General features: G+C 44.2%; 1 protein-coding gene across 1 annotated transcript in view; it reads right to left on the bottom strand.

The window, feature by feature from the left end:
* The window catches only part of zeb1b (zinc finger E-box binding homeobox 1b), a 49133-nt gene extending 43827 nt beyond the window's left edge, over positions 1-5306 (bottom strand). Inside the window, exon 1 of the mRNA XM_053342238.1 lies at positions 5211-5306. Within this exon, the coding sequence (XP_053198213.1) occupies positions 5211-5268 (58 nt within the window). The 5' untranslated portion in view covers positions 5269-5306. The remainder of the gene's footprint in view (positions 1-5210) is intronic.
* Positions 5307-14567: the final 9261 nt, after the last annotated feature.

The following is a 14567-nucleotide window of genomic DNA, read 5'->3' as shown; positions in this document are numbered from 1 at the left end:
GTTTAGGTGATTATTACAATACATAAATGAAGCTCAGGCCTGTTATTCCTGGAGGGGGGGGGGGGGGCATGTTTGTGTGCAGCAACGGTTGTGTTTTTGTACAGTTCACTGAGCTGACGCGTCGCTACAAGCTCGCGCCACCTCATCCTTGTGTTACCCCCCAAGTACCCCCCCCCCCCCTTACCTCCCCTCCCCTACTCAGCAACTCCAGGATGTTTCTGTCCTTTTTGGGGACAGTGTTGCCCGATCTGCGGATGGTTGCGTCACCGTCAGTTAGGGAGCCTCCGAGGCGTGCGTCCCCCCCCCTTCCACCTCCATCATCATATTGTCCTGTCAAGCATGGACCCCCTTGCAGACCACGCTGCAGGATTCAGAGGGGAAACTCCTGCCTGCTGTGCCAAATTAAGCCTTCGCCCTGACATTAAAAAAACACACATCTGCACTTTAAAAATACACACACAGGGATGCGGCGGCGTTAACGTAAAGGCGAGCGAAAGCGAGACGTGGACCCGAGCTACATATTCCGAGACAAAAAATGTCAAACGGAGCGCTGCGACGCAGGCCCTCGAGGACCCGAGGGCCGTGTGAGAGAGTGATTTGATGAATTCTGTGAGCGTTCCACAGATTCCACCCTCGCGGGGACCTTTGGGAAAAGAATGGGTCATATGCAAATGGCATGCACAGTATGGAGGAGAAGTTTCCCACAAGCCGAGTGTGAAAAGGGCTCTCCCTCCCCATGCCGGGGCCCGCTGAATGGGCCTTTTCTTCTGCCACTGAAAGTGTATGAGGTAGAGCAGGCAAACTGCAAAGGTAACTAGGCTCTTTCTCCTCGGGCTTTCTCACTAAAGCCTCGACACACAATGGTTCATTTAAGCATTCAGCCACACAAACCCCAATAAAGCACATCCAAGCGCAGTTAAGGGGGTTACTGAAACTGACTCTGGGTTTAAAACTCCTTCCTTACTGAGAGAGAGAGAGCACCTTTTTATAGGCTAATGCGCTCAGCCTCCATGGGAGCGGCTAATCATTAAGCTGCCTTAACAGAGGTGGGAGTGTGGTCGTACATCACATAATTTTAATTCCACCCCCCCACCCCCCCCCCACCCCTCTTTTGGAATGGTTAGATGAGGACAGGCCTTTTCACATCTTGATGGACATATTGAGGGATGAGGCTAAGCAGGAAGTAAAACTTTTTCTTTCTGGAATTCATTAAACTTTACCTGTATGGGATCAAATAATTATTTTTGGGGTAGGGGGGTGGGTTCTGGTGTATGTCTCGAGCAAGTTTTGGCCCTTACAGTCTATATACGTCCACAAGATAGCTGCCATGTGTGTCATGCTGTTTATCTGCCAGCACCAGTGCTTCAGCTGTCACCTGTTGTAAAAATCTTTGGTCACCTCGGCCACTTCTCACCAACTCTCTCCACCACCGCCACCGCCACCACCCCTCCCTCCTTTCCACTCCGCAGGGAACATATAGTCCACAGTTTAAGGGGTCAGCGAGGGATGGACAGAGAGAAGGAGGGAGTGGAGGAAAAAGCTGAGGGCTCCGACACCCCCCTCCCTCCCCTTCCACCCCTCTCTTCCCCCTTTTCATTGAACAGACTTTAAACACAAACACAATTGGACATGCTGGAAGCCTCACAATGGCACAGGGGGGGGAAAGTGAAGTCATACTCTAGGCACGCATGGGTGCCTAGGTCAGGGGGCAATCAACAGCACCCCTGGCTACTGTGTCTTAACCCACCACCCCCCCCTTTGCAGAATAAAAGACGAGCACTGGAGGGAGGAGTGGGAGAAGAGAAGAAGAGACACAGAGAGAAAGAGAGGGAGAGAGAGAGCGAGAGAGCGGAGGCGGGGCGGGGGTGGTGGTGATGGTAGGGGGGATTTTCTTCTTACTTGGCACTTTCTAATGAAGCTGCTGAGGAAGTTGGTGAAAAGCAGTGAGATAAATGAAAAATTTCCTGCTCTGCTAAACTCTTCACACAACAGGGGTTGGACCTTTTAAATGTAAACAGATGTCTTTTAAAACAGTGAAGTGGCATGAGGAGCTACGGAGCCAATCCCCCACCTCCTCTGAATCCTTTACTATAGCCCCAAACATCGCTTGTTTCACTAGGAGAAATAACTACAACAATGGGGTTTTTTATTGTTCTCCATCAAACTTATAGCATGTTGTTGCATTCAATAGTTTCTGGACGGGGGGAGCGTGAGTTCGGGGACAGTAAGTATAGTTTAAGTATAGTTTTACCAGGCCAATAAACATGGTCTTCAACATCACGAGTCCCTGCCAAGTACCAAGCCCACAACCTCATTTTCCTTATTTGAAGGATGATTCATCAAGGTGCAAGTGTGTGTGTGTGTGTGTGAGTGTCAGAAAAGGAGAGAAGAGGAAAAGAGAGAGAGAGACAGAGTAGGGGGAATGAGACAAATGATCCTGGCGATACTGTCAAATAAATAGAAATCCTAGCTACCTGTGTGAGCGCTCATTTCAAAAGCGTTTTCGTAACACTGTTCTCAAAACATGAGGCGGGCTCTTGAGAGCGGGTACAAAGCTGTCCCAGCACAGCCCCTGTTTATTTTTGCAAAGAATGTTAATACCGGGCGCATTCCTCTATTCCCAAATTGCTGTGTTAAATTACCATCGCGGGGAACGGCTGCTATTCCTGAGGGTGAGCTGACATGGGGAGAAGCGACAAAGGAAGCTGTAGTATCCCACCGATTGCAAACACCTGTCGTCCTGCCGGCTGTTAACACCTCTGTTTACAGCGGGGAATGGAGCTCACCTTGATCTCACCCCCCCCCTCCCTGTTAGCTGGGGACCTGGCAGAGCCGCTGACCATAACAAGCTGGGCAACACTTGATGGCTTGCTTAATTATAAGAGTGCGTACGATGGCTGTTCAAAGTTGTTTCATTATGTGGGGATGCCTATGCACAGAGATAGAGATGGATTTCTGCAGAGATAGAAGCGTGTATAAAAATGCCAAAGTGTTACATGGAAATGTGACAAACCCAAGGCTATGACAACATGCCACACCAGCCTCCTTTTAAAAAAAAAACAGAGATGTTAATTTACATGACAGATCAGAAGCCTTGTCACAAGGTGGGAGGAAGTGAGGACTTAAAAGCAGACCTTGATGCCTTTTTGAAGCAAATGCAAATGAGGCAAAGTAGCAAGCAACACATCTGTTTGGTTACGGGATGTGACTTTAAATACCAATAGGCCTGTGTCATTACTGAGAAATGTTAAATAAAACTCTGTTAAGTAAAAAAAAAAAAAAAAAGAGGGGGGGGGGGGGGGGCACATGACAAGTACACTAAGTAAATGAGCCTCCCTTTCTCACACAGGCAGAAGAAGTATCCACACCTTGAGGGACAGCTATCTAAGGTGTGTCCACATATTTACACACAAGTTCCATGGACGAAATACATAGCTGAACACGCCCCATAACAAACGAGCTGACAGTGGGAAAACATCGATAGCAGCCATAAAAAAAAACAAAAACAAAAAAAACCCCACGCCACTCTTCCTAACACTCATCGGGGTATATCCACAGAAAATTCACAAGATAGCACAGCCGCATAGATAAAATTAAAAAAAAAAAAACACCGTGTGGTTGCATATTTAGCACGACTGTAACTATCGTTGTCTTTCTCCATCCCATATCTGATGATGCAGGTTCGCTCTGACTACATACAATAAGCCTACATTTCCTTCATCACCCTACACTGACTGGCACAATAAAAACACATGTTGACACACCCGCGACTAAAAAGAGAAATCAGCTATAGCTTTCTTAATTAAAAGAATTAAAAAATAATGGTGGAGGAAAAAAAGTCATGTTAAACAGTCGCTCTCCGGTTTTCAATACAGCCCACGACGTAAAAACAAAGAAAATGCAGCAAGCACTCGAAAAAAGTACAATTAAGCCAAACTGACATTTACACTTGTTCTACAAAACAGGAATGATAAATAAAAGTATCCAGAGGAGCACCGTACACGCTACTTTCAGACCGTTTAAACACTATACTCGCACCACAATAATAAGGTGGCTGGAAAACCCGTCGAGTTCAACATACCGAAACTATAAAACGCACATTATGTAGCAGTTCTTCACTTGTATCAGCGCACCGACTGTGTGGAAATAAGCGATAACGGAATAATACAAAAAAACTGTCTGGTTTAAAAGGCTCGCTCGCGACGCGTCCACGGGTCCTGTAGAATCAAGATTCCCAGCGCGCGACTAGGAGAGGATCCGCTGTCCTTATATGGGCTGCTCACACAAACAGCGCGTGAGATATATCCCTCGTTCTCCGGAACCTCAGTTACCCCATCCATGTTTCTACTGACTATGTGTGTGTTACTTCACCATGAAAAGACCGCTATTAAACATGAGCCATGTATGCAGCGTACAAGTACAACAATGTCATAAGTTATAGGAGGATGAGAAGAGGAAAGGAGCTGCTGAAAACATAACCTATAGCTCAACAAGGCGAATTTCTCATATTTTCTTCTTCAAAACAGTATGAATGATTAGTCGGTAACACAAACCTAATATAAAGAATATAGCAGGTAGCATTAAAATAGGTTAAAAATGCGTTTTGTCCGCCCCGTAGTGCAGCAACAGTGTCCTGCCGCTACCTGCTATGAGTCCGCAAAAGAAAGAAAGAACAAACAAAACAGTTGTGTTTTCCTCGTATAAGCAACGAAGACGACGTTAACGACGTTTTCGATAAAACATAGTTATATTTAATGTTTTTTTTTCAGAGAAAATGGTCAAAGACTAGTCTACCGAGGGCTGCAATAACAACCAGGTAGCTTGTTTTCCCACTGAAACAGGTTCAAAACTCGACATAATGTTTCTAAATCAATGAATGGAGAGTCTATAAAGAAGGTTAAAGTATGTTCAAATGAATAAAGAGGTGTAAAGTGGAGACAAAAAGCTGGTCCGCTCATAACAGGGTGAGGTGCGAGTAACGGTGTCCGGTGCAGCGGACCGCTAGGCGGAGGGAGAGACGCTACCCAGGTATAACGGTACACACATAGGGCTGTAATACAACGCTCACTTGCTACTTCCCAACACTTTCTCTTACTGAAAAGCGGACTTCTGCGCTGCCAAAGTTTTCGGCGAAATTACCGGGACACAGAACAACCTTTCTACCCTTTCCCCCGAAAGAATATCCCCGCGTCGGAAGTAGTTTTACTCACCGTTGTTCCTCCTCGGGTTCGCCTGCTTTCTGCGCTTACACCTGGGGCCATCCGCCATGATCCTTTCGTTGTGTCTAAATGCTGCCGGAGAGTCACCTCCTCTCTCACCCCTCTCCCCCCCCCTCCTCCTCCTCCTCTCTCCCTCCCTCCCCTTCACCTCCCCTTACCCGCACCTGGTTTACGACACTCTTTTACGACATCACCTTCCCGCACCTCCCCGACCCACGCTGCCAGCAGCACCATTCATACTAAGTACTGGAAGTGAGAGAGATGACTGTGGATGAGCTGTAGTAGTGTGTACCTGCCCAGTCTGTTACACTGTGGCATATAGTGAGAACATATCAAACAGCCATGTCTTCCTGTCCTAGTAATAATTCAAAGGTAAAGGTGATAGTAGTTTGGGGGTTTTGTCAGGTTTTTTACATTATTTATAACATCTCAAACTACTTATCTCACGCACTATGTTTATCTTAACACAATGCAGGTTGGCAGTTTTACTTTTTTGTATTATTATTTCTTTTGTCCATTTTTTTTTTACTTCATCAGAGCATATTATTATCATATGCCATGCACCTTGAAATATGTATATAATGTCACCTATATTATTGCTTCCCATCTTTAACCTACCGACCTGTTTATGTGTGTGTGTGTGTACATGTGCCTGTGTGTGTGAGGCACAGTGGGGTAGAAATGCAGCAGACAGAGCGTGTGTGTGTTACAGAGAGGAAGAGGTCATGAGACTGTCATCACTGATTCAATCCTCCACCTAAAGAAAGACCCTGCTGTTCTCCTGAGCAGAGCTCACTGCTGCGGTGATGAAGAGGACTCAGACATGCCAGCACAATCAGCAGGTTCAGACTGCGTCCAATCAGACCTAAACCTCAGCGCACAAACACACACAGCGCATATCACACTAGGCTCTCTGTAAATTGAAAAAACAAAAAATCAAGGATCACATGTTGAGGTGAATTCTTTTGGAACCTTGTAGTGACAGGAACGTTGAAGTTTATAAACTCAGCACAGAATGAAATGATGCTTGAGGTCCCATGACATGCAATTATAGGTCAGAGGAGCAGCAGTTGCTGCAAGGCTGTGGCTATTCTTGAAGCAGATGACTATAAGGTTTCTGGAGCCTGGACCTCTGGTATGTGAGATTGTGTCATCATTCAGTCTATTGTGGCAGCTCGACTGTGTAACCCAGTTTAGCCTTATATTGGGTGTCCTGTATTGTCAAGACAGAGTGTTTAATGAGGCTTTGACATTTTGTAATCATTGAAAATGATTTAAGAAGCAAGCAGAAGTTATCACTTTGACTTCTGTCACTCTGCAAGTATATTTGGATTGCACGTCCAAGATTTTACTATATAACCATACACTGATTTTAATATCAAAAGCTTACAGCCTTGATATAAATCTACTTATCAAGTATTTACAGACGCTATGTAACAGTCTCCTCATTATTGGACAGTCAGCTTATCATTCAGCTACATGTGACAGTTTGTATACATAGGATGGCAGATCTCTGGGCTGAATAATTCAGTAGCAGCAGAGCAGTCCAGCTCTGAGGGCAGGCTGCCCAGACAGAGAGTAATAGCTTTAGCATAAACAACACCTCCAAACTTGCTCCAGGTGGCCTCTTCCACCAATAGACAGCCTGGCTGCTGGGTGAGGGGAGGGGAAGGGTGCCCAGACTCTCTGCCTTCCCTGATGAAAAAAGGCCCCAGAAACAGTCTGCATCAGCAAAGATCAATGATGAGACGCTCAACTAACCGTGCGGTCGTAGCGGTGTTCCCTGCACACCGAGCCTGGAAAAATAGGATGCTTGTTATCCAATGGAAAGTCAGATCTTTTCCCATTTTCCTTGGATCGCTCCGCTATTAGCATGAAGTCATTTTTCAGCGTCTGTGGAAAACAAAGAATAACAATTATACGACTACTACTAATACGAAATAGTCTGACACATCTCTGATGTGTTTCAGAGCAACTGGAGTGAAAAAGGGTGATTTATTTTCTCTGGCAAATCTTACACCGGAGCAAATTCATACAGCGGCAAATGGGAAATACACAGAGATGGTTATGTTGTTAGGTACATGGAGGATTCCTGATGACCCCTCTGTGGTTTGGATGAATGCAGGGTCAGAGAAGTCAACTGATTTAATATCCTAAAACCTCACACTTCACATGAGCACTAATACATCTGCTAATAAAGGTCATGCAAATCCCCCCCCTGAAGAGGACATCCAGGTAATATCCACCTGAATAATGACATCAGTGATAAAACCCAGATATTGTCTTAACTAAAGTGGGCCATGAAATAAAATGAAAGGCTGACTCTCACTCTTCCTATGGGGAGTTGAAACTGAGGAGAGGAGGCAGGGAGAGGGAGGGGGGAGTGAGGGATAAGCAGCCATCCTCCACTACATTAAGGGATCATGCTGCTCCCTGAAAATGAGTATTGATCCTCTTAGGTCCAGGATCGTTTAGGAGATTAATGCGAGTAGTGGTTGAGCTCCGTGGTGCTCCATGCAGGACCAGGGGGATCAGCTCAGTGGGACAGCCGAGCCAGAGCAGCCTATCGGTGAGAGGGGACAGAGGGGGCCGATGTGCAGTTGTGTTTAAAAAAAAAAGGGGGGTGGCGAGAGAGGGGGGCAGTTGTGTCCTCCTACATCCAGCCACAGCCCCAGCTAAAGGAGCGCCATCTGGGCTGTCAGCTAAGAGCATCAGCTGGACGTCTGAGGGGTCGGAGGGGTTGGGCCGGTGGAGGTAAGAGAGGAAAAAAGAAAAAGGGAGAGAGGGCAAGCGAAATAGAGACAGTCTCGGGGAAAAGCGAAAGAGAGAGTGTCAGAGACAAGCAGGATGGATGGAAAGAAAGCACGTGAAGGAAGGGACAGAGGAAACGAGAGTAGAAAGAGAGGAACAGAAAGTGCAAAAGGAGGACGACGGAAAAAGGTACACCCTGCCCTGCTCCAAATAGAGAGGAGAAGCAGGAGGCAGTGGCAGTGATAGAGAGAGACACAGCAAAGACTAAACTGCTTAATCTCTCCCAAGAGACAGCAGCTAAATGTGAGGTCCTCCTCCTCCTCCTTCTCCACCCCCCTTTTTTTTTTCTACAGACCACCAACCCCCCACACAACACTATCACCACCATGGCACTCTGCTCAGTTGCAGTCAAGGCTGTTATCCAGCTAAAAGACACACACACACACACACACACACACACATTTAAAGTGCTCAGGTGGAGCCTACTTTGCAATTGATACTGTAGAGAAGAGAAAAGATCAATTTGAGCCTTCAAGTGAAGTGCCACGCTGCGCAAAATGATCTGTGAGAATGAACAGAGTTGGAAGTGAAAAAGTATAAATTCCGCCGCTTTTAACAATCTGTCTCGCAGGCGAATAAACACGTCTTGTTGCGAAGCCTGAGAATGTTCTCGTGTCTCTCTCTCTTGGGGTCGCGCCGGCCCTTGGGGGGAAACTCCTAAAACAAATATCAGCTTGAGTATTCAGCAGCAGTTGAATGCACGCTGTCAGAATCTGAAACCCAACAATACAATGTTTTGAGGCCTAGATGTCAATCTCTAGGTTTTTTTTCCGCCGAGCCGGAGTATTCCCAAGTCACGTCCGCCTCTCTCTATGGATTTCTTCTCAGGACAGGAAGTAGCGGACATGCTGGTTGGTCTAAGCCTCACCCTAAACATCTTAGCGAGGGGGGAAAGGTGAATATATTAATGCTGTTAGAACAATAAAAATCTTCCTTTCTTTCTTCACTTGATGACACAAAAAGCTGCAGGGTTAGATAATAATACTCATGGAGAATTGGCATACGTAACCCCCTTCTGACACCCAGAGTTACAGAAACAAACACCCACCCTCCCACCCCCCCTCACTCCCATAATTCCACAGGGGTGGGTGGCCACGGGGCTGAGAGCTCCTGACCTGCGGGTGAACGTAACGCTGCCTGTCTAAAACGGCAGGCCAAGATATATACTTGTTTTGGCTAGGAGGACGTGTGTGTGAACTTATCCTCGCACATGCACGCACGCACGCACACACACACACGCACGCACACACACACGCTCAACCTCAGTGCCCCAGACGAGGCTTGCCCCAGTCTTCCCCCTCTCTTTTGTGACTGTCAGGAGGAGACAGCCATCCTCTGGAAAGCCCAGTTTAAATTTATACTGTATTTATTGGAGCGCCTGTTGCATTTTACTGTTCATTTGTCCTTGCGGCTGGAACAGCGTTTGTGAGCTCTGCGGAGACGTCAAGCTCAGTCTATCAAGGCGTTATTTTTGGAGGCATCACTTCTCACAGTTGAAACCAGTGTGTGCTGAAATAATACGTGTGAACTGAGGTGTGCTGCAGTGACAAGATGACGTTATTAAGACACGTTTTTCAGACTATTTTCCACTTCTTCCTCTTAATCTTTATCTTAACCTACGACAATGAAAACATTCATCCCATTTGTATGGAATTTATATTACACGTGGGATTCACCCTAAGTTTAAAAATACATATTTTGTCACTCGCCACTGGTATTATCTTTCTATGCAGATCATTTCTCTTTTATGTGGCCAGTGTTTGAGATATCTGTCTCTGAAGTGGAGGTGGATGGAATTTCATGTTTGATGCTGAACACATGATAAATTGACGTCATTGTCAACAAATCACTGGAAGTACTTTCTTCAGAAGAAATCAAAACAGTTCACATCAGGTTCTCTGGATTCTCAAAGTAATGGAAACACTGTTTCTGCAAAAGAGTAAGCACAGCGGGTACATCATAGCTTTTATGCATCAAACAGCTGTCTGCTGCTGCTGGAAATGAGGCGATGAGAGAAGCGTGGAAGTTTACAGCCAGAAAAAATACAAATAATGAACTGAAAGAGATTATAATGCTCGATATAGATAAGGCACAGAGGAAGGTCAGGTGACTTCCTGTGAGGTGATAATTTAGTCATTTGATCAATTGTTAATAAACACATTTTTATTGCTAGAGCTTTAAATTTCAATGCTGTGAACATTAAAAACAAAATTCCATTCACACCTGTTTTATTATGGTGTCAGACCAGCATGTATACCTTCCAATTTAGGCAATTTAAACCAAAACTACGCAAGAGAGCGCAATAGGGTGATAAAATGTGTTTGTGTAATTTGGTTGAAGTGACCCTTTAAAATGCTGTTAATAAGATTTTTATTCAAACAGGAGAGACAATTTAATTTTCCTCCTCTCCACTTGACAAAAATTGGACACGGCAGCTCGCAAAATATGTCGGGGCTCACTTTTCATTTATGAATATTATGTGACCTTTTAATATGCAATTAATACGTGCCTGTCCCCTGCGTGAGGATATGAATCTATACATCAGCCTTTCCATCAGAGGGAAACACATCTGAGGCCGTGTGGTTGTATAGGTACAATGGTGAGGCTCTATGAGTGAACAGTGCGTGGGCGGTTGTGTATGATTGTGTATGTGCTTATGTTTCAATCTTTGATAGGCTGCTGCTGTTTTCACTGGATGAATATGAATACCGCACACCTACTCTTTTCCCACACACACTCGCAGAGCATCAGAACATTTTTCTCTACACATGAATAGAGGCGGAGCACTATAAATGAACATCCAAATGCCAGCCAATTACTATGGTGTCCCTTTACTCAACCTCTCCATATTAAGCTCTGCTTGTCAAACAGATTGTCTCCGGTGCTGCGAGCAGCTTGCGCTGTGAAACAGTTTTTCAATAAGGGAGGATTGCCATGGGCCTTAGGCTGGCGGCTTAATGTAATTTCATAGCTCAGCGTCCGTGCGGCCACTTCAGGGTCCAACCATGGCCACCCACACCTTTACAAGAGCCAGCGAGAGGTGCTGAAAGGGTGACAGGCCGCTAGTAAGTTTTAGGAGCGAAAAGGGAGCCCCAAAATGAAATTCCAGCACAGGAAATGACTGCAATAATAACATAACAGCCAGTTAGGCTTTGGAAATAAACATGTACAGAGATAGTTCTCATTTAGTCTTTGTAATGAAGTGTTCAGCAAGGGGAAACTTACTCAGCAGTGGGTACATTCCATAATCTGATGTGGAAAGGTTTTTAAAAAATCAAGGGGGATTCTTGTATTTATGTTATGGAAATAGTCAGTGATGCTTTGGAAGATTTGGTCCTCTAAAGCTTTTCCTGGCACTATTTAAAAGGATAGTATTATGTATAGAAAATGGCACAAATCCCATACTTGTAGGCCCCAAAATTCTATTTGTGTGCATCTTCGTTGATGAACATGACATTGAGATGATTAGAAAGATGTTTAAGAAGGACAGGACTCTCTCACTGAGTCATACCTAGAAGAGAATAATGTGCTTGTGTGCATGCATAAGAGCGTTTTCTCGTCTGCAGGTGTGCACATGTGTAGAGATTTGTACACGTGTATTGTAACCTAACTATTCAAACCTGATCACCCCTTGAGTATTCACCCCGAAGGTGTAAGCCAAGCATGCACCAAAAGTCCCTATTAGAAACATGTGGAGAGCATCACACATCAAACTCAATGTGACATCTGGACAAAACTGAAAGTGAGATAGAGTAGTGTTTCATTTTCATGTTTTACAACTTTGGAGAGCACAGCCTCATGGCTTGGAAGGGAGAAGAGGTCCGAAGCCAGGCGGAGGTTAGGCTGTTGGAAACCTCAGCTAAATCTTGTTCGTACCTTGCTTCAGCGTGCAGATATTTCAAGCTACTCTCTTTCCATCTTTCTCTGTCTGCACAGAGCAAACCTTTTTGACAAATGATTATTGGATTTCCTTTAGGGAGTGAGATCAGAAGAAGAATATAAATCTCATATCTGTGATTTAAGTATGGAGCTGGATGAGGATGATATTAGCCTAGCCTAGCATGAAGACTGAGTTAACTAGCTCAATGCGCCTGCTAATGAAGCTCACTAATGAACATGTATGCTTTGTTTAACCATACACAAACATAAATGAGAATTGTGATTTTAGGGGCTGTTACATGTTGAAGCTAGTTCTCCACTATAACAGTTTATCCATCTGCCTAGTCGGTCTGTGTAGCATCTTTGGCTATATAGTGTTACCTGAGTGTTAGCTTATTAATGCAGCTGGCTGTTCTCGAGGAGCCAAAACTATTTGCCATTTTTATATTTCTCTGTGTATTTTGTGTTTAAAGAAGATAGTTGTAATTAATGAGTTTGTAGTTTTAGCAGAGTGGTACAGTATCGTTTTTTATTGTTTTCTTCAGTTTGGACAGAGCCCAAATGGAAGCTAGTTTTTGTGCACACTAGGTTAAAAAACATTTCACTTTGGATGGAGCCAAAATGGAAGCTAGTTTTCATGCTAAGCTAGGTTTAAAAACATTTCACTATGAACAGAGCCAAAGCAAAGCAAGTTTTTGTGCAAAGCTATGTTTAAAATAGTCATGAGTCCAGCTCCCCTTTGACAGTTTGGGAAATATGCTTATTCCTTTTCTTTCCAAGAGTTACGTGAGAAGATCTGAAACAATTTCATATTTGTCCTTGCAGTGTCAAGCTGGAGCTATCAGGTATTAGCAAAGCTTAACATAAAGACTGGAAACGGGGCTGCCCTGATTCTGTCCAGAGATAACAAAATGTGCTTACAAGCTCACAAACTAACATAACAAACATCAGATTGTGTTAAGATAACCGACTTCTAACTGTAGCTAGTATTGACTGCACAGACATAACTGGCGTTTACCTCATTCTCTTTTTGGGTATTTCCATCACTCCATTACTTCCATTACATAATTGAAAACACCTCCAGCCTAACTTATCGGACACATCTCCCTTGATTTGACGTGGGAAAGGTGGGTATGTGTGTGTGTGTGTGTGTTGGGGGGGTGGATCAAAGGCCAAGGACTTCTGATGGAGTATACTGGCCGCCTTAACATGACCACAAGACCACACGCACACAGAGATGTGACTTTCATAAAGTCAAGCAAATTACACCTAAGGCTCCTCTACTATCTACTTATATTTCAGAGCACTATCTCATTATGTCACTATTGGAATATGGTTGTAATAAATAAGAGAACAAACAGCGCAGGTATACTCTCTGTCTATATGACAAGAACAAAGTCTCAGCTGAAACAATGGTTGACGCAGTAAATAAGTCAAAAAACGACAATCAGCCTAACCTTCACATTATGAGTCAGGGAACAAGAGACGCTCATGCTTATTCAGTGTGTCCACTGAGGTGTGCAGCCTCTTCATTTAATATTTCCATAAGGTTGCATATGAGTGTGCGCCATGAATCCCTGTAATAAGGAGGTAATGTATTCTGTGCCAATGGCAAAAAGGTACGCTTGAAACATCCCTCACAGGAGCAGCAGTTTTCAACTTGACAGTGGACACATACATAATTAAGCCAACTAAAAAAATGAATATTTCATCTCAAAGCATTTTCATCTCCAAACATCAAAACACCTCAACGTCTCACATAATGAGCAAGGTAAATTACTTTTATTCACAGAGGGAATACGCAAAAAAGGAAGGCTTGCTCAAGGTACATTGCTTAAAAAATATATCAGCATAGGAAAAAAAGGGGACAAGCGGCAACCACATGCACCACAGAATAAAGGCTTACTTTGAAGCCATTGCGAATTCTGCCATAATTCCTTGTGTCCTCAGAGGAACTGGTAGTTTTAACATGCGAAAAGAGCTAATTCTTTCCTATCCTTGTTTGCCTAACCTTTTTTTTATAAACTGTAATTGTGTTATTATGTTATATTATAGTGTCAGCCTTAATGCTTTGTAGCCCGATCTGGCTGTAACTCATACTGACCTGTAATTCATGACATGTCATCCACGAGTCTCCTGAGGACTTTTGGGTTTGCAGATATGTAGGCACATGCCAATGGAGAGGATAAATTATTCCATAACCTTGCAGGAGTTGATTTTAATAGTGTGGTCTATGTGAGTGTCGCTTCTGCCAAATTTTCTCCTTTTCAGTGATGGCATAGAGGCACTCCAGTGTCTTAGTTTCCAAAGAATATATCATAAATTGTATTGCAGTAGCTTCAAATGGCTGTGTGGTAAAGGAGGGGGAGGAAAGTAGATGCTGCGTATAGCTGGAGAGAATTACTTTGACCGTCAAACCTGACTCAGACCGGCTCCCTGTACACCTTCATAGATGGGAATTAACCTGCCACAGCTTGAAACGCTTTACTGAGCGCTGGTCGATACTGTCATTATCCTAAAGCAATTCGTAATTCTATTTGGCCCTGAGCTAAAGATCCCCATATTGATCACAAAGTAGTAGGGATACACAACTACTTTTTTCTATAGTTAAGATCTCTATGTGTTGTTCAAAAAAAGGCTCTTAGCTCATATAGTCCA

This window comes from Scomber japonicus, chromosome 21 (genome assembly GCF_027409825.1).
Source record: "Scomber japonicus isolate fScoJap1 chromosome 21, fScoJap1.pri, whole genome shotgun sequence".
NCBI classification, from domain to species: Eukaryota; Metazoa; Chordata; class Actinopteri; order Scombriformes; family Scombridae; genus Scomber; species Scomber japonicus.
This window is presented reverse-complemented; position numbering and strand designations above follow the sequence as displayed.